The sequence below is a fragment of the Protopterus annectens genome, chromosome 16.part0 (genome assembly GCF_019279795.1).
Source record: "Protopterus annectens isolate FY-2018-M chromosome 16.part0, PAN1.0, whole genome shotgun sequence".
NCBI lineage: Eukaryota > Metazoa > Chordata > Ceratodontiformes > Protopteridae > Protopterus > Protopterus annectens.
The window spans coordinates 560,636,895-560,661,410 of NC_056750.1; the positions used below are offsets into that span (position 1 = coordinate 560,636,895).

General features: G+C 40.9%; 1 protein-coding gene across 2 annotated transcripts in view; it reads left to right on the plus strand.

The window, feature by feature from the left end:
• HMCN2 (hemicentin 2) overlaps positions 1–24,516 on the plus strand; it is a 2,554,053-nt gene that overhangs the window by 2,056,699 nt on the left and 472,838 nt on the right. For both annotated transcript variants that reach the window (XM_044058392.1, XM_044058391.1), the window contains exons 69-70: positions 14,906–14,987; positions 22,726–22,995. In XM_044058392.1, coding sequence (XP_043914327.1) covers positions 14,906–14,987; positions 22,726–22,995 — 352 coding nt within the window. The remainder of the gene's footprint in view (positions 1–14,905; positions 14,988–22,725; positions 22,996–24,516) is intronic.

Genomic DNA, 24,516 nt, shown 5'->3' on the forward strand with positions numbered 1-24,516 from the left:
CAATTTCAGTCTCACATAGACCTACCGCATCAGCAAACCAAACACATAAACACACAAAAACATACTCGGAGGCTCTAAATAAAAATCTGTCTAAGCAGCAGAGACCTCCAAAGCAGACATCCAAGCAAACCCTACCCCATAACAATACCCACATATCACATAGTTCACAAAGTCAGTGTGCCACACAGTCACAGCCCTTAAGGCTAAACAACACACCTAATACACTTGTAATAAGTGACTCTATTGTCAGACACACTGACGTCCCACTCACCAGACTGAACAAGGAGAAGGTCACTGTAAGCTGCCTGTCAGGTGCCAGGATCCGCCACATAACGCATGCACTCAGGTCACTCCAAAGCAAGTACAAGTATGACTCCGTCATTGTCCATGCTGGTGTGAATGACCTGAGACATACCTCCCTGGACTACATGAAGAGAGACATAGAGGATCTCTCTGATCATGTAGCCCAGGCCGGTATGACCCTGACTTTGAGTAGCATCTTGCCCTCATCAAAAATGATGCCACAGTATAAAGACAAAATGATAAATTTCAACAATTGGCTAAAGCATTGGTGTCATTTAAAGGGGATCCAGTGTCTGTCAGCCTGGGATGACATGCTCGACAAGCCACGTTGCTTCACTAGGGACGGCTTGCACCTGTCACCCCTGGGCTTTCGAATACTGGCTAAGGCTCTTGCCACCCCCATAGTGCCTTTTTTAGGCAAGGCTCAAAAGACAAACCTCCATAGACAACAAAATGAAAAAAACTAAGGGTAATGCTGCTCAACGCCAGAAGTCTAAACCTCAAGATGCACGCACTCGAGGCTCTCCTCAGTATGGAGAATATCAATATCTGTACAGTAACAGAAACCTGGTTCAAGGCTCCCGAAAGCATCCCAGCACTATCAGGTTATACTTCATACCATGCTTTTCAGCCACAAAACTCAGACCGAACCACAAAAGGAGGGGGAGTATCCATATACATCAAAGATACCCACACCTCCAGGTTAGTGGCACTGCACAAAGCATCGGAGACCATCCATATGCAACTAACAGTGGGCAAAACTGACTTTCAGTTTGTAGCCTGCTACAGACCACCCTCCCAAACTCAGGAACCCCACTCAGTTTCCTGAGAACACTGGAGAATATGAAGGTCTCTCCAAACACCATTATATTGGGTGACTTCAACTACCCAAACATTGACTGGGAAAACTACTCAAGCCCCAACACCCTTCCCAACGGTTCCTAGAATTTATAAACTCGAATGCTATGGAACAACTGGTCACCACCCCCACAAGAGGGGAAAACATATTGGACCTGGTCATCACCAACATGGGGACTCTATGTTCCACACCAGAGGTATACCCCTCATTGGTAAGGTCAGACCATAAATTAATCTCACTGGACATCCATATCCCATCCCCACCCCCAGCCAAGGAAAACATGGTGAAGAACTTCTCAAAAGCAAACTTCACACTTCTCGAAACCAAGGTGGTATCCCTCAAAAGCCCCCGGGCCAGTGGAAAATACGGCTCAAACCGCAGAATCCTTTACAAACGCATTCTATGGACACCTACAGGAATGCATGGATTTTGCTATGCCAAATAAAACCAAGACTCACTCCCCCAAAGGCAGGAGACCTGTCTGGTGGACCCCGGCCATAAATAAGCTATACAACAGAAGGAGGAAGCTACTACATGATAGAGCAAAATCCCAAAAAGGGAAGGCATCTCTGATCAGTACTAGCAAAAAACTACGATCCCTCATAAAATCATCTAAGGCCAGCTTCGAAAGAAAAATTGCACAATACACTAAAGATAATCACAAGGCCTTCTTTAGTTATGTCAGGAACCTGGGTGGCAACTCCCAGATATGCTCTGAGTTAGTGCAAATGACAAAAGATACACTGAACCCACAGACATGCCAACATCCTAGCAGACAGGTTCAGTGCAAATTTCTCTCCCCCCATCCCCCCCAAAAGAGCAAATGTCTATCCAAACAGAGTGTAACCTCCAACATCACAGATGAACAGGTGAGAGCTGCCCTTTCCAAAGCAAAAAACACAGCATCAGTGGGACCAGACAGTGTCCCGGGCTGCATCTTACACGAGCTTCAAGAAGAACTTAACCCTCACATAAAGTCACTGTTCAATCTCAGCCTTACTACAGGATATGTACCCAAGGAATGGCGTACAGCAACAGTGGTCCCACTCCACAAAGGTGGTGCCACAATGGACCCCGGAAACCATCGCCCTATAAGCCTGACTAGCCTGGTCTGCAAAGCTATGGAGCATATCATCATGGAACTCATAAACAAAGACATTGGGAACCTCCAGACACTGGATCCTACCCAATTCGGCTTTGTTAAGGGCAGATCTTGCCTTTTGAACCTGGTTGACTTCTTTGAAACAGTTATCAGGGCCATAGACAAAGGGAAGGTAGTCCACACAGCCTACCTGGACCTCGCAAAAGCCTTCGACACAATACCCCACTTGGGCATCATAAATAAGCTCACCAGCTTAAATATCAACCCCTATGTCACAAGATGGGTTGCAAACTGGCTCAGGGATAGAACCCACATGGCCAGAATTGCAGGTGCCATGTCAGACTCTAAACCAGTTACAAGTGGCATCCCACAAGGCTCAGTCCTGGGACCTCTCTTGTTTGGTATATATTTCTCTGAGGTACAGGCTATCACAGGAGGACTATGGCTGACCAAGTTTGCAGATGACTGCAAACTGGGTGCCATAATCAACTCTCCAGCTGACACAAGCATCCTCCAAAAGGGTCTCACAGAGACGGATAACTTGTGCCAGAGCCATGGCCTAAAGCTAAATGCCAAAAAATAGATATTCATCCCCTTTGGGGAAAAACAAAGTGCCCACAAATTACCACATAGGTGGTAATCCATTAAGTATGGAAGAAGTAATTAGGGATTTGGGGACCCAAGTAGATAGTAATCTCTCCTTTGACAATCACTTGTCAAAGTGGTTAGAAAGACCTTCTATATAGCCCACCTTATCACGAAAGGTTTCACATCTAGATCAAGAGAGGTCATTGTGCCCCTTTACTCATCACTCATCAGGCCCATAATTGAATACAATGCCCCATTTGGGATGTACCTTACCCGACACCTGCAGCAACTGGAAAGACCCCAAAAGTACCTCACCAAGAGGATCAAGGGACTCAAACCGATGCCCTATGCAGTTCGGCTAAAGAAACTCCAGCTCTACTCAGTTGCTTACCGCCTACTCAGAGGCGATCTGTGCCTGACGTATAAAGCCATGTCCAACCCAGAATTAATGGACATGCTCCCCTCAGGAAATTCAAATCCCTTAGAGCTACACGCTTCAAGGACTTAAACCTCAGCACAGAAATAAATAGGACATGCTGGAGGGACAGATTCATATCCCAGAGGCTCCCCTCACTCTGGAACAAAATCCCAGTCCAGGTTAGGCAGAGCCCCTCACTGACCGTCTTCAAGAGAAATCTTTGACGAGTGGATGGGAGATCGTAAGTTTACCCCTGGGATCTCTTCTGTGTCCCTGTTAGACAGAGGCACAGTAAACTAACCTTAAAAGGGCTACCTTCTGTGACCTACTATTCAAAGGCACAGTCTACTAATCTAAAAGGGTGGCGAAAGCCAAACACACTCTGGCTAGGCTTATAAGTGCCCTAGGGCACATAGCCTAGTATCAACCTATGAATAACTGCCAAGATTTTATCTGCCTGTTAGAATACATCTTGATACAGTCACAGAATTGTTTGACATGTCAGTGTTTTAGAATACAGCTTGATACAATCACTGAATTGTTTTATACTTCAACAGTTTTGTTTTATTTGGATTGCCAGAGTCACAGCACATTGCCTGCAGTCCCCATTGCTCTGTTAGTCCTGGTTAGTAGGTAAAGTTCTTTAACTACAGTCAGACTTGAGCCAAATGCCAGGAATCAGATCTGAAAATAAAATCTTATTTTGATGATCACATTTGCAGCTTTTCTCTAGAGAAACAGTAGCATTTTTGCATAGTGTTATATTATATCCTATTCCTTTTTGCTTCTTCATTTATCTTGAACTAGCTGGCAGCATAACTGCCTTATAAAATGTGTTATTGAAAATTGTAATTACAACTGTAATTATGGTACTCCATTATATGTTTCCCTTTGATGATGAATCTTATTGCACACATCTATGTACAGTTTCATACTTTTATATTTCATATTTATGTTTCAGCCTGTCTTGCATTCACTCTGCTCTGTTCATTATTTGAAAGTCCTATTTTGCCCGTTATAGCACCATTCTATCCTTCTATACCAAAAGCACACATTCACATCATGAGAATCACTGAGCAGTTATCATCAATCTAGCTATTAATTTAACACATAAATCTGAGTAATTTGAAAGTCAGGCTGATGCACTCAGGGCAAGAGACATTATCTCATTAATGCTGATATGAAAACATTGACTTTGTAAAAGAACCTTTAACCTCATTGGCTTTAAATGATCTGGATGTTCTTCATCTCACATTGCTGCAGTCCTAACACTTGGGTAGTCCGCTGTCCCTCGGTCGGCCCGAATATCAGAGTATAAGGCTGACGTCGGTCAAGGCGCATTTGACTGACATCAGAACGTCAGGGTACAAATGCGCATGACCGACGTCATATCCCCAGTCTTTTTTTGCCGCATGGTCCGATGCAGAAGCAGTGTTGCAAGTGCCATTCGGCGTTCTGAAATTTTTCGAATTCGGAGTTTCAGACCGAAGTCAGAGTTGGTTAAGTACCCCGTTAGAATATTTTGTTTTTCTTGCCTCAGTGGTTTACCGGATGTCAGAAAAAGTGAATAACTGTATTTCTTGTGGGAAACAGATACCGCATAGGGATTACCATAATTTGTGTATACCTTGTTTGGGACCTGAGCACGACGTTGTTGGGTGTCGCTTTTGTGCTAGGTTCAATAAACGCACTATAAAGCGAAGGTTGGATTGTGCCAGGTTGGTCTTTGGGAAGCGGTGCAATTACAATATGCCGTCGGATGCTCCGGCCGCTTCCTCAAAGAAGCGCAAGGACAAGGCAGTTAAACCTAGGTTAGAGGAGTCGTCCAACCGGACGCCAGTTCTTTAGAGGTGTCAGTGGAACCGTGGTTCGGCGGAGGCCTCTCTGGAGTCCCAGGGAGAAACTTTGATTTTACAGGATGTGGCCTCCCAGGAGGCAGGTCAGGCTGTAGGGGCTTCTCAGATAACTGTTCTCCCTCCCTTCCTAAGGGGTCTAGGCCCTCTCTTCTGCTTCCAAGGCTTCTCCTAGAGGCAGGTCTAGTTTAGCTTCTGTGGGTGTCACTCCTAGTTCTTCAGGTTCTGTGCCCAAGAAGCACATGCTTAAAATGGCAGAAGATTTAATTACTTTAATTAGAGGCTCTATGCCCCTCCTGATAAGAGGCCTAGGATGGAACCAGTGTTGGGGATTATGAGCAGGCTTCGATGTGTCTGAGTCTTGGCTGAAGACTTGCAGGAGTATTCTCATTATTCTGATTCTGATGTGGATGATTCTACTCCTTCTGCTTCTCCTCCTGAGGATTTTTCTTTTCAGAGACCCTTTACTCCATGAGAGAGCATTTTAAATGGGAAGGTCAGGACTTCTCTGATTCCAGGAAAAGGCTTAGGGAATTTTTGTTTTACCCCAGCATAGGCCTTTGGCTATACCTCCTGTTCTGAATGTGGTGGAAGATGTGTTTGCAGAGGCTTCTCTTAATCCTGATTCTTTGCCTCCTGCTCCTGTTAAACCAGATAGGTATTACAGGGTGCCTGAAGCTCATAAGTATCTTAGTCCTAGGGCAGACCCAGAAACTGTTAGCCAGGGGCCTAAGGGTGTTAAGGCTTCTGTTGTCAAGAATCCGGTTCCTGCAGATAAAGAGGCCAGGGCCTTGGATAGATGGGGAAAGAAAGTTTATACTTCTTCCACTCTTGCCATGAGAGCTTTGAATTGCCAGTTTCACATGTTGAAATATCAAAATTATCTCCTTTCACAGTTGAAATCTAAGGTTGATGCTCTGGCGGAAGGTATTGATTGTAAAGAGTTACAAGATTTAGTGCATGTTTCTGAACAGGTGGGTAAGCATTCTTTGCAATGTGGTTTTGATGCTGTACAGGCCTCGTCTAGGGTGGCTGCCACTGGGTCAGTTCTTCGCAGGCATGCCTGGCTGAGGGATCAAAATTTATCTGACCATGTTAAAACTAGGATTTTGGATGCCCTTTGCAATCTGATGTCTTGTTTGGTTCTCCTGTTGAGGCAGTTTTAAAGAAAATGGAAGACAAGGCTAAGTCTATGCAGACTGTTAAAGATTTTTTGCAGGTTCAGCCTCCTAAGTTTAGTAGAAATTGGCCTACTAAGGGGTGGACGTATCCTTCTTATGATTCCCAGTCTAGGGGTAGATCTAGACGTGGCAGGGGCAGAGGTCAGGGCTCTTTCAGGCCTAGAACAGGGAGTTCTCCTGCACAGTCTTGGTGAGGGCAGGGGTCAGTCCTTTCGTAAACAGACCCAATGACCTACCTTTTCAGCTGCCAGAACCTTCTCGCCTGGCAGCACCTTTGGGAGGAAGGTTGGCACTTTTCAAAGAAAATTGGAGTTTGATTACCCAAGACAGATGGGTATTGGATATCATACATCACGGTTACAGGTTTTATTTCCATACCTTGCCTCCTTTCAAAGGCATGCCAGACATTCCTCCTCAACAAAGAATAGAGGCTCACAAGCAAATTTCTCTGTTACTCCAAATAGGGGCCATACAGCCGGTTCCTATGCCAGAAAGAGGCCTAGGATTTTATTCTCGCCTGTTCCTTGTACCAAAAAAGGGGAACACGTGGAGACCAATTTTGGATTTATCTATCCTCAACACTTATCTGGACATTCCCAAGTTCAAAATGTTGACGTTACAACAGCTTTTACCTCTGCTGGGCAAGGATCACTGGATGGTAACTTTGGATCTCAAGGAGGCTTACCTTCATGTTCCTATCAGGCTAAGTTGCAGGAAGTATCTGCGTTCGTTGGACTGGGACTTCTCACTATCAGTTCTCTGCATTGCCCTTTGGCTTATCTACTGCGCCCAGAGTATTTACGAAAGTTCTGGCTCCAGTGATAGCTTTCTTCAGGCTGAAAGGAATACAAATCTATCCTTATTTGGACGATTGCCTGATTCTGGCTCAAGGAAGGGACGGTCTTCTTCGTCATTTGGAATATGTGATAGCAGTGCTAAGATGCCTGGGGTATTCTGTGAACGAAATAAAGTCCAGTCTAGTACCCTCTCAAGACATGTGCTTTCTGGGTGTAAGACTGAATACAGCATCCCAGATGGCCTTTCTAACCCCGGACAAACAAAAGAATCTTTCCCTTTACTTCCATCATCTATCTCTTCAGTCCGGGCTGACTGCAAGGACAGTCCTTCAAGCCTTAGGGTTCATGGCATCTTGTATTCTGGTGCTTCCCAATGCCAAACTGCATATGAGGAAGTTGCAATGGTATCTCAAAATGTATGGACACAGCACTGCCAGGATCTGGACACTGTCATTCCAATAATACCTTGCATTCAAAAGGAATTTTTGTGGTGGGCTCAGGAATGTCACCTAAACAAGGGACTCTCTGTGACCCGCCAGAGGCGAGACAAATTTTAACGACAGATGCCTCGGACAAAGCTTGGGGAGCTCATCTAAACGGAAAGTGGATACAAGACAAGTGGCCTGTCAGACTACAGCATCTACATATCAACTTGAAGGAGATGTTAGCAGTCCAGTTTGCATTAATAGCTTTCAAGGATTTACTTCTTCCAGGGCAGGTGTTGATTCTAACAGACAACACAACTGTCATGTGGTACATCAACAAGCAAGGGGAACACATTCTTATCCTCTATGCAGGCAAGCAATGATTTTGTGGGAGACTGCTCTCAGTTTACATCTAAGTCTTCAGGCAAGGTTTCTGCCGGAGCACAGAACTCCTTAGCAGATGTGTTAAGCAGACAAATCATGGATCCCCACGAGTGGAAACTGGATCTTCATGTATTTCAGAAATTGACAGTGTCCTGGGGAACTCCAGACATAGATCTGTTCGCTTCTCCACTAAACCACCAGCTGCCAAAGTTTTGCACAAAGAGGTTTCATCCCACAGCTTGGAAAGTGGATGCTCTTTCTTTCAGTTGGAAAAATCTTCATGTGTATGCCTTTCCACCTCTGCCTCTCCTCCCAAAGGTACTTCTGAAGGTCAGACAGGACAAGCCAAGGATGATTTTGATAGCTCCAGATTGGCCTCAACAGCACTGGTACCCATTACTGAGAAGTCTAGTACGGAAGCCTCCATGGCCTTTGCCTTTGATTCCACATCTGTTGTCCCAGGAGGACAGTCATTTGCTCAATGTCAAACTTCACTCTCTTCACCTAACAGCCTGGCATATTCTGTTTTAAACCATAGAGGGTCTCAACTTCCACAACAAGTTTTGAATGTGATTTTGGAAGCTAGAAGGCCTAGTACAAGGAAAGTGTACGCAGATAAATGGAAGAGATTTTTGTTTTGGAGTGCAGCTAAGGATTTGGATGTTTCTGAGCCTGATTTAAGTGTGGCTCTTCAATATCTTACTGAGTTGTTAGACAAAGGTTTGTCCTTCTCTTCTATTAAGATTCATGCTGCAGCAATTTCAGCTCACTACGACTGTGACCCACCATTGTTTTCTCATCCTTTGTTCAAGCAATTTCTTAGAGGGCAAAGAATATAAGACCCCCACGAAGGGCTCCTACTCCTGCTTGGGATCTCAATTTTGTGTTGGAGAAACTCACTCTACAACCTTTTGAGCCTGCAGCTACTGCTGAGTTGAAATATTTGTCATGGAAGACTGCTTTTTGTTGGCCATTACCTCTGCAAGAAGGGTTTCTGAATTGCAGGCCCTTATGGCAGTTGAGCCTTTCTTAATTTTCCATAAGGATAGGGTATCTTTACGTACTAATCCTTCCTTTATGCCTAAAGTGGTTTCTAGTGTGGCTTTAAACCAAACTATTCATTTGCCTACTTTTTATGCAAATCCCCAAAATAAAGGGGAAAAGATTTTGCACACTTTAGATGTACACAGGCAGTTGCGATATTATTTGGACAGAACTAAAGGGTTCAGACAATCTCAGCAGTTATTAGTTTCTTTTGCTTTGTGCTCTCAGGGCAAGCCCGTGTCAAAACAAACTATTTCTAAGTGGATTGGATTTTGCTTTGCTTTCTGTTATTCCCATCATGGCAAAGAGATTCCAGCTGGGATTAGGCCTCATTCCACTAGGGCTACTGCCACTTCAACAGCTTTTTGAGGGGGTGGCAACTAAGGATATTTTGGAGGCAGCCACTTGGAGTTCAGTGCATACCTTCTCTAGGCATTACCACCTTCCATTGTACTCTAAATCCAGGGCTGGTTTTGCCACTGCTGTGTTGCAGGGCATTTTGGCAGCTCCTGCTTCATTATAGTTTAGCCATCCTCCCTTACCTCTGCTTTGGGATTCTACCCAAGTGTTAGGACTGCAGCAATGTGAGATGAAGAACATAGTACAGTTTTGTACCTACCATAAATGTAGATGTTCGAAGATTCACACTGCTGCAATCCAATTTACCCTCACTCCTTCCCTTTCTGTAGTTTGAGGTGGTTGTGTGGGTTGGGTTATCCATCTGAGGTATATTGTGTATATTGTATATATTGTATATATTTTTGGTGTTAGGCTGGTTGGTTGTTTAGTTGTTGTCTATGGGTTTTGACCTTTCTTTTTAGGGTCTTCTGACATCTGGGGCAAGAAAAGACTGAGGATATGACGTCGGTCATGCGCATTTGTACCCTGACGTTCTGATGTCAGTCAAATGCACCTTGACCGACGTCAGCCTTATACTCTGATATTCGGGCCGACCGAGGGACAGCGGACTACCCAAGTGTTAGGACTGCAGCAATGTGGATCTTCGAACATCTACATTTATGGTAGGTACAAAACTGTACTTTTTGTTGTATGATTTTTCCATAAGACTACACCCGAATGGTCATTAGAATCATTAGTGCTACAGCATAATTCCCTTTATGTGGCAGTTATCTGCTTCTGGATGTAGACACATCTAACCAGACTTCTAGAACTGTTGGACATCCCCAGAATTGAGCTAGTCCCCTCTGCATTCTGATGATGTCATCATGTTCCCCACTTGTAAAGGGGGGTGGGGAGTGGCCTGTGCCATCTTCATTTCTTTGTTGCTGCAGGAAGTATATGGTCATTTGATTTACAAAAGTTTCTGTTTTCCTTCTGGGCTACTTTGTATAATAACAAGTAATACGCTATGCTTTTTTTTCCATTTCTTACTAGTTACAAAAGTTTTTGCTGCTGTTTATATTACTTGCCATTCAACTTTTCTGGAAGAACATCTTTGGTGGCCCATTACATCCCTCAAAAAAAAAATAAAGAAAACTCACTAGCAAGTGTGCCTGTGGGAAATAAATAACCCCCCAAATTTTAATTTAGAGTGAATCTTTTGCTTGGGTAAGTTATGTCTACGCTTTACAGCATTTCAAGGTTTTCAGTAAAAAATCTTCCTTTGCCACACCAGAAATCTCGGGGCCTTTTTGGACCACAGAAAGCTTCTTACAGCTGGGACATGAGATGTTCATCCCTTCACCAAATGGCAAGCATACAAAGGAGGAAATAAACAGTCCCCTGGGGAGTAATACTGGCATTGCAAAATGAGTAGGTAGTTAAGGAGTCACCAGGGAGGAAGTGCATCATGTTCGATACCTTATCAGCCCACCTGGGACTTAAGATGTTAGAGAGAGGTTCAGTTTTGTCAGCCCTTTAGCCCCAGTGCCTATTTCATTGGAGTACCTACCTGTAGCCCCTTTGGTGGCAGGCAGTAGAATGCTGGCACTGGAAACCTGGCATTTGAAGCAAGTCAAGTTTCAGAGGTTTCTATAACTGTGCCACAGTTTGTCACCAGCTCCTAACTGGCCACAGGGACTGGAGCACCAGTGTAACTCAAATCAGCAACTCTTCCAAAGAAAATGTTCAGATCTCCATCTTATTGAATTCCAGCTATTTTAATCAAACAGGCACACCCTGGATTCAGGCGTTGTTACTCCTCTGAGTCAAATAGAGTCATCCTAGGACAAGATAGCAGTTATCACATGTTTACTGACAACCACCTCATATTTAAACTCAAACTGTGTGTGTCAGAGATGCAGTTATTTAATGTCATTGGAGGCAGAACTCTCACACAGGTGCTTACAAACAATGAGAAAGTTGTCAGTACTAGACAATACCAAACTAAATCTATCACAAACATTGATGACTTGTCAGACCCATTATCAAAAGTAATGCACCTTTTGGCATTTATTTATCTATACATATCACACATCTTAAGAGAGCTCAGAGATTCATAACTAAAAAGAACAGAAGTCTTAGTTATCAGGACAGACCGGCATCCCTTTCTGTGCACTCCATCCCTTACAGACTCCTCTGTATAGGTCTACATTTAACCTTTCATGCCATGAAAAATCCAGCCCTATTTAATCTCCTATTCCTATGTAGAACTAATGGTGCATCAAATACTTGGTTAAAGGAACTAAAATTTTATCAGCAGATAAATAAGACATTGATGTTATAGATTCATATCCGAATGTATCCCTCACCTCTGGAAGAAACGTCCACTTCTTGTCAAGCAGAGTACAGCCTTTGCTGCCTTCAAGGTAAACCTAGATAATTGGATGGGCAGCCTCAAATTCCCTCCTGGTATATCTTGTATTACCCTCCTTGAGGCTAGAGGGACATTCTGAATAGGGTTTTTTGGCCATGCTTGAAATAGTCTTCAGACCAATTGCATAGTACTACCAATGAACCTATGAACACTGAGATCAGACCAAACACACATACCTAAATTTGTTGAGGCTTTGAAAAGTAACACACCTAAACCACAAAGGCCTCCTAAATGAACAGTTATCCTCAGCAATCTCACAAAAGCGCAATGCAGGTAACACCCACCTTGAGCCATACTTCAAGGAGTCACAGTGTCTCTGTACAAAAGCCCATAAGGAAAATCTCAACACACTCCTACATCCTAGTCACAGTTAAATCTTTTGTGTGACACACTTATGCACCATTTACCAGGATGTGCACGGATAAGGTCACAGTCCATTGCCTATCAGGTGCCAGGATTTGCCTCACCACAGAGACACTTAAGTCCTTGTACCACAAGTATGCATATGGCACAGTCACAGGACTTGTGGGTGTGAATGACATGATGTGTACTTCCTTAGATCATGTGATGAAAAACATGATGGAGCTCTTGGAACATGTGTCCGAGGCAGGTCTGAACCCAGCCTTGAGCATCATTTTATCATCACCAAGAATACTGCCACAATACAAACAAAAGGTTGCTGAATTCAATGATTGACCTAACTTCTGGTGTCATTCAAAGGGAGTCCAGTATATATCAGCCTGGAAGGAAAAGGTAGATAGTCCACACTACTTTGCAAAGGGTGACCTGCACCTATCCCCCAAGGCCTTTGTATATTAGCTAAAACTTTGTCCATCCCATAGTTCCTTTTTAGGCAGTCAGTCCTCTAAAGCTTCCAACATAACATAACAGAACCTAGCTAACATAAAGGTATTGCTACCCAATGCTAGAGGAGCTTTAACAAAACACTCTACTCCTTACAATTACTCCTTACCCTGAAAAACATTGATATGTGCCTCTTCACAGAGACCTAGTTCAAAAGAGCACCCCATCAGTGCAGAGTTTCAATGCCTGCCACATGTTCAGGCTCACTGTTATAGATGAAGGCACTTAAAGACTCCATATTTGTAAAGTAACAAAAAAAAAACACTAGACATCCAGACTAGTTAGACAACATAAAGGTGTGGATCTCTTCCACATCCAAATTACCATTAATAAAGTCCCTTGTCACATCATGGCTAACTATAGGACCTCAGACTGCATCTCCTTCCTAACTTGTTTGGAATCCCTATGCATTAAACCTAACACCATTCTCCTAGGGGGAATTCAACTACCCCTCCATTTAATGGGAGCCATACACATACTCTAATAAGTATGCCCATAGATTTCTGGATTTCATCAATACATACTCTCTGGACTAGTTAGTCATCATCAATATCAAACAGCTATCAACTGTAACTCCCTCCCTGGTCAAGCTGTACTACAATCAGTCATGTTTACCTTAAGACTGAAGATATTATGCCGAGGCTAATCTACTGAAACCGAGTCATGATCTGGCTAAATTCAACATTTCCTTCCGACTCAATGATCCCACTGCTAATGTGGAAGCCTTTATCACCAAATTCTATGCACACATGAATAACTGTATAGATGCATCTATCCCCCCTCTGAAGTAATAATCCTAATTACCCCCAGCTCAGTTGAAGAGCAAAAAAAAAAAAACTGCTGAAATGCCTCTGTGTACAACATTTCAGTACCTAGAAAAGAAAGCTTCTGCAAGAGGTCTTAAATTGTCAAATTGTACCCTTTAGCCCTTTGTGTCTAGAGTGGTTCCCCCCTTCACCACACCCTTACTACACTACTGACTTCTGGTATTAGCAATAAAAAGTTAATGGGAATGGCTATGTTTACAAAGATCTTCACAGATAAAATACCTGGTAAGTACCTATGAACATGTACTAATGTGTGTGTGTGTGTATGTGTGTATATATATATATATATATATATATATATATATATATATATATGTATGTATGTATATATATATATGTATATATATATATATATATATATATATATATATATATATATATGTATATATATATATATATATAAAAAATATATTTTATTTCACATTTGTTTACTGGGAAAGTCCGACTTGGAACAAAGCCAGTTTTCAGCAGAGGCTTGGGGAGAAATGCTCCAGATGCATGTCTTTGTAACATGTTGTAACATGAGAGGAAACTGGAGCACCTGGAGGAAACCCATACTAATGCAGGGAGGACATGCAAACTCCAAACAGAAGACACTCCTGCCGAGAATCGAACCAGAGAACCTCTTGCTGTGAGGAGATGTATTTTGTGACAACTTGTGTGCTTCAGACTCACAAGAGTTTGACAGTCTTCTTCTTCTTCTTTTGGCTTTTCCCGGTTAGGGGTTGCCACAGTGGATCACCTTGTCCACTCATGATTGGCAGTGGAGTTTTACGGTGTCGAGTTGCCAGCCCGGCACCCAACCTTCCACAGAAGGCACACACATGCACACACTCACACCTAGGGCCAATTTAGAGTGTTCAGTCCACCTGCAGCATGTCTTTGGGATGTGGGAGGAAACCGGAGCACCCGGAGGAAACCCACGCGACCACAGGGAGGACATGCAGACTCCACACAGAAGGCACCCCAGCTGAGGATCGAACCGGAGAATCTCGTGCTGTGAGGCGGCAATGCTAACCACTGCACCACCGTGGCCGCCCCTCACAAGACTTTGACAGTATTACACAATATTAAAATAGTCATTCTTTACAGATTAGTCCAGGAAAGAAGACTTCTTGCTATGTGAAAAATTCTACTCAGTTGAAAAGTTATGTTCTCAACTAACAGAAGCTCAAGCAAACTGGCACAAATAACCCGGCCAATTTAATGAGAAAATATGTTCCACATACACCTCAGTACACTACAAAAAATGTATCATACGTTTATTGTACTGAATATAAAGGTAGCTTATAAACCTAGCTGCTTGCCTTTGATGACCAAAGATCAAGCATTTCTTTTTATTTGATCATCCCGTGGCATGAAGGGGGGTACAAAGTGGATAAAGAGAAAGAGGGAGGAGTGGTCAGGAGAGTAATAAACATGAAATGATTGCATTATTTGGTGCCATTATGTGTAACGGGTGTGTTGTTTTTTACTTTTTTCAGAACAGTGACGCTGGGGAATACAGGTGTGTGGCAGAGAACGAGGTGGGAGTCGTAGAGAAAAAGGTCACCTTAATGTTACAGAGTAAGTTACTTTACATAACACAGTCTCATGTTCCTTGATAAATCTGTATCTTAAACAGAACTAAATTAAAAAGCTAAAAACTTTGGCTTATAACCAATGTTGTTTGTTATCATACTTCGTGGACCATGCCTACATGAGCATATTATAGCACAGTTGAACCAATTAGTGTTACTTATTCATATTTATATTAAAACAGTAAATCTTCACATTTAAATACTCATTCATACTTTTTGCATGTATATTTTTAATGTTAGTATTACCTTTTTACATGTTGCCTTGCCTTTTTTATTGTAATATGTTGAAGAATGAGTTATAAGGTATACACAGCAGAATGAATTGAGCCACAGTGGTATATTTCATTAGTCTGATGGAGACATTTTTACTCATTGCAGAGTAATAATTTGAGAATTAAAATGTGACCATATTCATGAGTAGAAGATAAAAATTTCAGATAGCAGAGAGACTTGCCCATCTAAAAAAATTGGTTGAGGAGAAGGGAAGTCTGAGTTTGGAGGTCAAAGCTAGAACCAGAAAGGCTGCAACCAACGGGCACCAAGTGTCAGCGGTAGTGTATGACTGAAGAATGCCATAGAAGGTGAAATGTAAGTTGTACAAAACAGTGGTGCAACCAGTACTTCTGTATGGAACAAAACAATATGGACAGTGAATGGACAGTGAAGGCAGAGCAGTTGAAGAAGCTAGCGCTGACTGAGATGTAGTGCCTAAGATGGGTGGCAGGATGCACATTGTGGTACAAATGACAAAATAAAGACATCTGAGTAAGAAGCTAGCGCTGACTGAGATGAAGTGTCTAAGATGGGTGGTAGGATGCACATTGTGGTACAAATGACAAAATAAAGACATCTGAGTAAGAAGCTAGTGCTGACTGAGGTGAAGTGCCTAAAATGGGTGGTAGGATGCACATTGTGGTACAAATGACAAAATAAAGACATCTGAGTAAGAAGCTAGTGCTGACTGAGATGAAGTGTCTGAGATGGGTGGTAGGATGCACATTGTGGTACAAATGACAAAATAAAGACATCTGAGTAAGAAGCTAGTGCTGACTGAGATGAAGTGTCTGAGATGGGTGGTAGGATGCACATTGTGGTACAAATGACAAAATAAAGACATCTGAGTAAGAAGCTAGCGCTGACTGAGATAAAGTGTCTGAGATGGGTGGTAGGATGCACATTGTGGTACAAATGACAAAATAAAGACATCTGAGTAAGAAGCTAGTGCTGACTGAGATGAAGTGCCTAAGATGGGTGGTAGGATGCACATTGTGGTACAAATGACAAAATAAAGACATCTGAGTAAGAAGCTAGCAATGACTGAGATGAAGTGTCTGAGATGGGTGGTAGGATGCACATAGCGGTACAAATGACAAAATAAAGACATCTGAGTAAGAAGCTAGCGCTGACTGAGATAAAGTGTCTGAGATGGGTGGTAGGATGCACATTGTGGTACAAATGACAAAATAAAGACATCTGAGTAAGAAGCTAGCGCTGACTGAGATGAAGTGTCTGAGATGGGTGGTAGGATGCACATTGTGGTAAAAATGGCAAAATAAAGACATCTGAGTAAGAAGCTAGTACTGACTGAGATGAAGTGCCTAAGATGGGTGGTAGGATGCACATTGTGGTACAAATGACAAAATAAAGACATCTGAGTAAGAAGCTAGTGCTGACTGAGATGAAGTGCCTAAGATGGGGGTGGTAGGATGCACATTGTGGTACAAATGACAAAATAAAGACATTTGAGTAAGAAGCTAGTGCTGACTGAGATGAAGTGCCTAAGATGGGTGGTAGGATGCACATTGTGGGACGGATGAAGAAATGAAGAAATCTGAGCAAAAGCCAAAGTAACTCCAATTGCATAGACTGTCAAAGAACAAATTGTGATGATTTAAGCACATGTGTAGAAAAGAAGAAAACAATCTGGTTAAGAAGATTTAGAAAAGACAGGCAGAAAGCAAGAGGAAATAAGAGCTTTCAGCAAAGACAAGACCTGCAACAGCCAGGCACGGCTGTCACAGACGGTAGTTGATTGGCCTTGAGTTGAGAGAGAGAGAGATGATGACTGCTGACATGCCACCTCAACCCCATGTAGAAAAAGAGGAATGATGATGATGACGAATGTAACAATAAATATTTTATTACCTATCTCTCTCTTCAGATTTAGAAAAAAATTTTCTTACCAAATTTTTTTTGATTATTTTTCTTTGTTTATGGGTTTTATATCTATCATGTTCCAGAACTCTGAGGTGGAGTAACTCACATATGTATGCGCTGTCTGGTTTCCAAAAGAGACTCTAACATAGAGCTTGCACTATCACCGTCTCACCAGTTTTGCCAAAGCCTGTTCTGCTAATTAAACACAGGTTGTCTAGGGTATACACAGAGATTTATCACTTTCTAACATGCAGGTTGCTGTCTAGATCCTCATTTTTAATTCAGTGTAGCCAAAGTGAATCCCATGCAAAGATATTATGGGTAAAGCCACTTCAGTGAATTCTGCTTTCTGAAGCCATAAAATAACAGTGCTGTGGGCAGAATATATTCAGCAATCAGAAGTCTTTTTTTAATGAGTGAACCCCACAGAAATGTAATTTACTCCATTGCAACGGAAAACCAGATGATCTTTTCAGAACATTTATTTGCAATCGTGCCTAAAGTTTGTAGCAAAAAAAAAAACGCAATGAACTTCTGGCCACTGAGTGAAGGACATAGAATTAGCTTCCTGCATAATTGCGAAGAGCCCTGCAGCTGGTGACCTCTAGGACTAAGCAAGAATTAAAGTGCGTTGAAGCAATAGGAATCAGAATGAAAATAATTGAATTTAAGGAATGGCATTTATGTATTGGATGGATTTGAACTGGGGACCTAGGGTACATGAAAAACTGCAAAGCTTACTGAATTTTGCCCTATCTGATTGTTAGGAGCAGAAGAAGATTCTAATTCAAATCTGGGGTCACAGAATGTTCTTTTTCAAAGAACTGTAGAACTCTGTTGGTCTTTCTTAGCAAAAGGCTGTCTATGGTATCACATAAGCAGATCCAGAAAAGAACCAGCCCTAGTACAGTAATAAGTAAACAGGTGCAGACTTTTGGTGTGCCACAACTGATCTTTCACTAGGCAGCAAAAAAGGGTTGCCAAGTCCTACAGCTGAAGAATGTATTGCTTCCTTAAAGCTTTCCAGCTAAGCTCCTTGTGCCCACCAGCCAGCATGCATATTAGCTGGTACACTACAGAATATCTACAGGGTACGACCCCTTGGTTCAGTCTGAGTTTGTTTTTTATGTAAAGTGTGGGTTCGCTTTCATTATGTGAGGCAAGTTATCTCCAAGTAGTAATGAGGAACTGCTTCTCAGTACAAGATTAGTCACCTTCAAATTTCTACCACAAGTCATTATCCTCTTAGTTGTTACATAGTTTCACCCAAAAACATTTTATTTGCTGCTATGATAAAAACATTCTACATGCTTTCATTCCTCACATTAAATAGTGTTGTGATTGCCTATCTCTAGCCTTCATCTGGCATTCTTCATTGCTCTTTTGGCCCCAACTTCTGCAACTTCAGGTCCTTGCTACATGTAAACGCATTAAAACATATTTCTAACAGTAACCCAAATCCAAACAGCCTATAACTTATACCTATGACCCTAGCTCAAGTGAAGTGGCAATGAACTCTGTGCTAATGCATATAAATACTGCATGCCATACCAACTGGAATTAGATCTGATGAAGCTCATTTTAGCGTGAAAGTGTTCATCTGTTTAATACCTCATATTTTTTTTCAATAAGGAAGTAATTTATAAACAAGTTACTTTGAGGTCACAGTTCGAGCTAATCTGCTATTTGTGATTCTTTTTTTTTCCTGAATTCAAGGACCTTAGCCATCCATTTCATTCCTGAAAAAATACCTGTTTTCCCTGTTATTTTACTAGACACACACACACACACACACACACACACACACACACACACACACACATTGCTGTCCTTTTGTTGAATGCTTATTTCATCAAAAGGACTGTGTGTGCATGACTGTTTGAATGTGTACTTGGTTGAATGCATGTGTGGTTGAGTGGTGGTAGTGTTAGAAGCAGGATGATGGATTTGTGAAGGTGAGCGTGAGTTATGGAGTGGGACTGTGTGTGCAAGTTAGTGGAAGGGTTAAGTAAGGGGATATAATGCAGGACTGCATAAGTGAATGTTTGAGGTTTAGGGTTGCAGTTATTCTTACAGTAAGGGTTAGATGTAGCATTTGTGTGTGTTATCATGTATGTTGTATGTCTTTACATGTCTTGTGTAATGGTGGCAAAGCCCCCCTGCCCACCTGTCTAATATGTCTTAACCCTATCACTGCCAATGACCCTACAACTTTCCTTAGGAAAAACGTTCCCATAACACTACAGCTATTCAGACAAATTGTCTGTAGTTAGTAGTAGGTTTAATAGATCACAAGAGGCAATGGCTCCTTTTCATTTTGAGATGTATTATGTTTTTATGTTTTAGGAGTTTGATGGTTTAATTGTTCAGTGCACTGTGTTCAGTCATTTACAGTTTTATCTTTGAGTACTTCCATTATTTGCTGTAGATGCACACATTTGTGCATGTAAGTGTGTGTGTACGTATATATATCAATATCTAAGTGTATATGTGTGTGTGTGTGTGTATATATATATATATATATATATATATATATATATATATATATATATATATATATATATATGGATTCACTTCTGATTGTCGAATTACCAAAACTTCGAATTTCATATGGTCGAGATCGAAGTTCCGGAATCTTGACATTCCGAAATAAATCCCCCCCCAAAAAAAAAACTTTGTCAGCATTTATGCAGGGGCAAGCCCCCCTTCACCCCCACACCCCGCTACTTAAATATACCAACTCCAAGATCGTACGACATATAGATAAATATGGATACACACACACAAATATATATGGTAGATATATGTGATTATGTGTTTTACTGTGCTGTTATCTATTGAATCACATCAGATCAAAAATAATTTGGTGAAACTCATCTCATTGAATCTCAGGGATGAGTTTCAACATAAGCTCTCTATGGGGTACAATTTCATATACCCTTCTACAAGTGGTCTTTGTGTCATAACTCATTTTGTGATTAATATTATGATGCTGTGTCAAAGCATAGTGAACCATTAAAACTGATCCCATAATGACTGCTGAGCCTTGAAAGTACATGTTTATTGTAGTGTTGTGTCTGATGCACCTTGTGTGCTTGCATTTACTAGAAAGTGGAGTATGAAGACTTTATTATTGAAGATCGAAGATTCGCAATGCCAGAAAAGAACAATCATTTTAGATCAAATCTGAACTGATCCAAAAGAGAAAAAATTAAAATTAATTTTTTTATTTTATTTTTATTTTTTCAGGCTTGGCCCCTCACAGCATCCCCCACACCACCTGCTAATTATATATATTAACTCTGAGATCACACAGCAGTGGAGTAACAGCAAATTCCCTTGCCCTGCTGCACCACCATCCCATACAAAGTGCTAACAGCAAAAACTCCATTGAAAACAACGTTCGCTCGTATGAATGTTTGCTGGTATTTGCAGCCTGAAAATATATTCGTTCATATGAGCATTTGGTGTTTCAGACTGCAACCAGTATAAAAGGAAAATACAGAGTTTCTGAGTATGAAGTAGATATGCAAGCCAGGTATAGGCAATTTTCCATGGAAATTAATGATGATCAGCTCTGTCTCTAGAAGTCGTAGCATGGTTGCTACCCTTGAGGAGGTCTGATTCCTGACCTCTGGATCTAAAGAGGGTTCTGAAGAGCAGTCTCCAGGGAGCTACATTTGAAGAAAGAAGGCAGTGTGCATGAAACTGTAAGCACTCTGAAAGTCAGGTTTTTAATAGATCGGATTTATTAGAGCACAAGAATACAGAAAAATTGTTATCAGTCCCAGCTGCCCTCGTGGTTTAATTAGTGACCATTTTTTGTTCTTGGGCTAAAAATATTAAGCCAAGCTTCAATATCATTCCATTCAGCACTGCTCCCCAAATCTGCATTTATATTTCCTGAATAAAGCACTTTTAGTTCATTTTGTTAAAAGAAAATAAAAATTCATGCAATTGTGCAACCTGAATCTGAAGCTTCTGATTTGTTGGCTATTTGAAAGAATATATTTTTGAAAGGCTGCAAATTTTGCAAATATTATATAGAGGATTATGATCAGGTCTCCAGTTTTGGTGGTGTCATTACATATTCGAGAATGGATGCCAAGAAATTCACCGCAAGAGCAAAGGTCAAGAGTTAAGTCTTAGCATCCATGTTGAGAACATAATTAAATGTTGTGATCAGTCACCTAATCATAGTTGTTTATATTGAATGGAGCTTTATCTGGTCCATGCACTACAGGACAAAAAAGGGAAAAGTGGTCTATCGTCTTTGAAAGGCAGTAAAGGCCTTAGCGAGCATTGGCAGTATGTAATGCCTAGTGCAATACCCGATATTTGCTGAACTTAGCAAGGTGTTCAGCAGCTGTTGCTGTCAAACAAAGGAGGGTCATATGTACATTGTTTATCTGTGGAGTTGGCCTTGCGTGTATGGGACGTTGTTGAGAGTCTTCCCTGCAGATGATCATACATGTCTTAGGTGTGTGTGTGAGTAGGTTATGTGTATGATTTGGTGTGTGTGTGAGTAGGTTATGTGTATGATTTGGTGTGTGTGTGAGTAGGTTATGTGTATGATTTGCTGTGTGGTGCAAGTTTTAGTGGATGTGTGAGGTATCATTTGTGATGTGCTTAGTGTTGGCAGTACAGATTTTTTTAATACTGAATCAATAGAAGTGCTGTGTGTGTGTGCTTTTGCTTTGTGTATTGTGTTGTATTTTGTGCTGGTGGTGTGTTTTGGTAGTGTCTGTGTTTATGAATGCGTGTGGTTATTGACTGTTGTAGACTTGTAATGCAGCAAGGGTTGGCAATGTGGGGAATATGCACTTTCCCCACTACAGTGCAAACTCTGAGTTGGTATATATAGAGTAGCAGGGTTATGGGGGCTTGTTGCCAAAAAAAAATGTTTTGGTTTCATTAATTTATTTATTTTTAATATCATTGTTATGTGGGTCACTGAGTTCTGTGATCTGGATTTTATGCTATCAGTGATCAGGATTTTATGGTATCAGTTAGTCTTGTTCTGTGTTTGAGTTTATACGTATTATATATAAATAATATAAAAATCTGTATTGTAATACACAGTTGCGCACTTATACACATTCACACACAGAAAACATACACATATGTATATGAAGTGTACAGATGCTCTGATATTTATTTACAGAGTAGTCCATTTAGAGGTTCATTTTCAGTAATATTTTGTTGCATAGAATTATGTGCATGCTGTAATTTTATAAACATTTTAACACATTAGGAAGTATTTTTAACTTCTTATTTTTAAGAAACTTTTTACATGAGTTTTGCATAGCTAGTCTTAATTTTACTTGAAGCAATTGTAAAAAAAAATAATAAATTAAGATTTTTGCTTTACTTAGTTCCTTGTGTAATTTGGTTAATTTGTCCATGGTCCCATGACAACTATTGATGTCACGTTAACAAATGAGGACACAAAACAGCTGCAATTTGTGCATTTCCATGTAAACAAGGGATGTCTATGCATGTATGATTCCACTACAATGTTTTTTCATCATTTTTCATAAACATGAACTGTTTGTACTTTCTTTTAGGTGCCCCTTATTTCACTGTGAAGCCCGTGGACACCATTGTAAGTGCTGGCGGCCATGTCTCATTGCATTGCCAAGCTGCTGGAGAGCCGTCACCCGCTGTTGAATGGACTTGGGAGGGAAAGCCTCTTCATGAGAGCGATCGTGTTACAATTCTGCCCAATGCTACCTTGCGGATTGCTGCTGTGGAGATAGATGATATGGGAAAGTATGAATGTGTGGCCCGCAATCTCATGGGATCATCTTTCATGGGAATCACACTAACGGTACAAGGTAAGCACAGGCCTGTGGATGCAAATACTGCTGCAAATATTCAAGCATAAAAAAGCATCATCACATCGAGGCCTTTACATTAAACAAGCTAGCCATTTGAAAAATCATTTTGTGTCACTACAGTTTAGTTAGAGTAATTGTGTTCTGTGACAGCCAGTGTGGCCCCTACTTTTATTAACGTCTGTGGAAATAACACTATTTCAGTTTACTATCAAAATTGCAGAATTCAAAACCATGAACGTTGATATCCTTGATGCATTTCATCGTTTCATGAATATTAATGAGGTGAAATGATCGACACATACCATCAATAGTCCGTTTTCGATCTTAAGGTCGACATTTGCTGTTTACAGACATGCTGCATTTCTCTACCCTGCTGACAATCTTCTATACTGCTGTTCACTTGACTGTCGACATACCGACTGTCGCTTCTACCATGTTCGAACAGGAGCAGCACTTTCGACTGATTTTCAAGATTTTGATTGTAAACTCATTATTTCTGCAGTAATATTTTTAATTTCTGTATTCTTTCTGCACCTTGGGCATCATATGCAATCTCTGTAGTGTTTGGGTTACTTACTGAATTAAAAACAACTCTACGAGCTGAATGATTTTGCTGCTAATTATTAGCATGTCACAAAAAGCTGCATCATTAAATGAACACTATTTTTAGGTTGTAGTGCTGTTGATAGGTATTGCTTACTACTAAGGGCAATGAGTCATAGTGTTGAATAACAATGTGATTTCAGTAGCTGGACTTTGGTAATTTAACCTGCTGACTTTCTATAAATTTTTGAATATTTTGTTGGTTTAAATACTGCCATAATTGACGAGTGTAGAGTGATAGTTTGAAAAATAATTGAAGCAAGATTTTTTGACTATTCTTTCAGTGAAAATAGCTGACAAAAATCACTTAAAATGCTTTTTTACCAAAACAGTCCAGTTCCAGAATGTAAAAAAGTGTGTGTGTGTGTGTATCTGTCTATATGTATAATATATATATATATATATATATATATATATATATATATATATCTGTGTGAGTGTGCTCGTGCGTGCATGTGTGTATATGCTTATGTGTATCTGTGTGTATATATATGCATGTGTGTATATGCTTATGTGTATCTTTATGTTGTGATGTGGGTGTTGTGGTGTATGTATGGTGTAGTGTATGCAGTTTGTTCGGTGTTTTGAATTTCACAGTTTTGGGCTCGGGATTTTGTAGTTTTGGTGTTTTCTGGATTCAGTTTCATAGTTTCAAAATACTGAAATTCGATGTTTCAGTATTTCGAGATTATGAAGTGAATCCGTGTGTGTGTGTGTGTGTGTGTGTGTGTGTGTGTGTGTGTGTGTGTGTGTGTGTCTCTCTCTCTCTCTCTCTCTCTCTCTATATATATATATATATATATATATATATATATATAAAAACACCAAAACTGTGCTTAAGAAGCCTCCCAGGTAGTATAAACTAACAAATTAAGCAAAAAACTACCACATGAAAAACAGCAAACTGGAAGAACT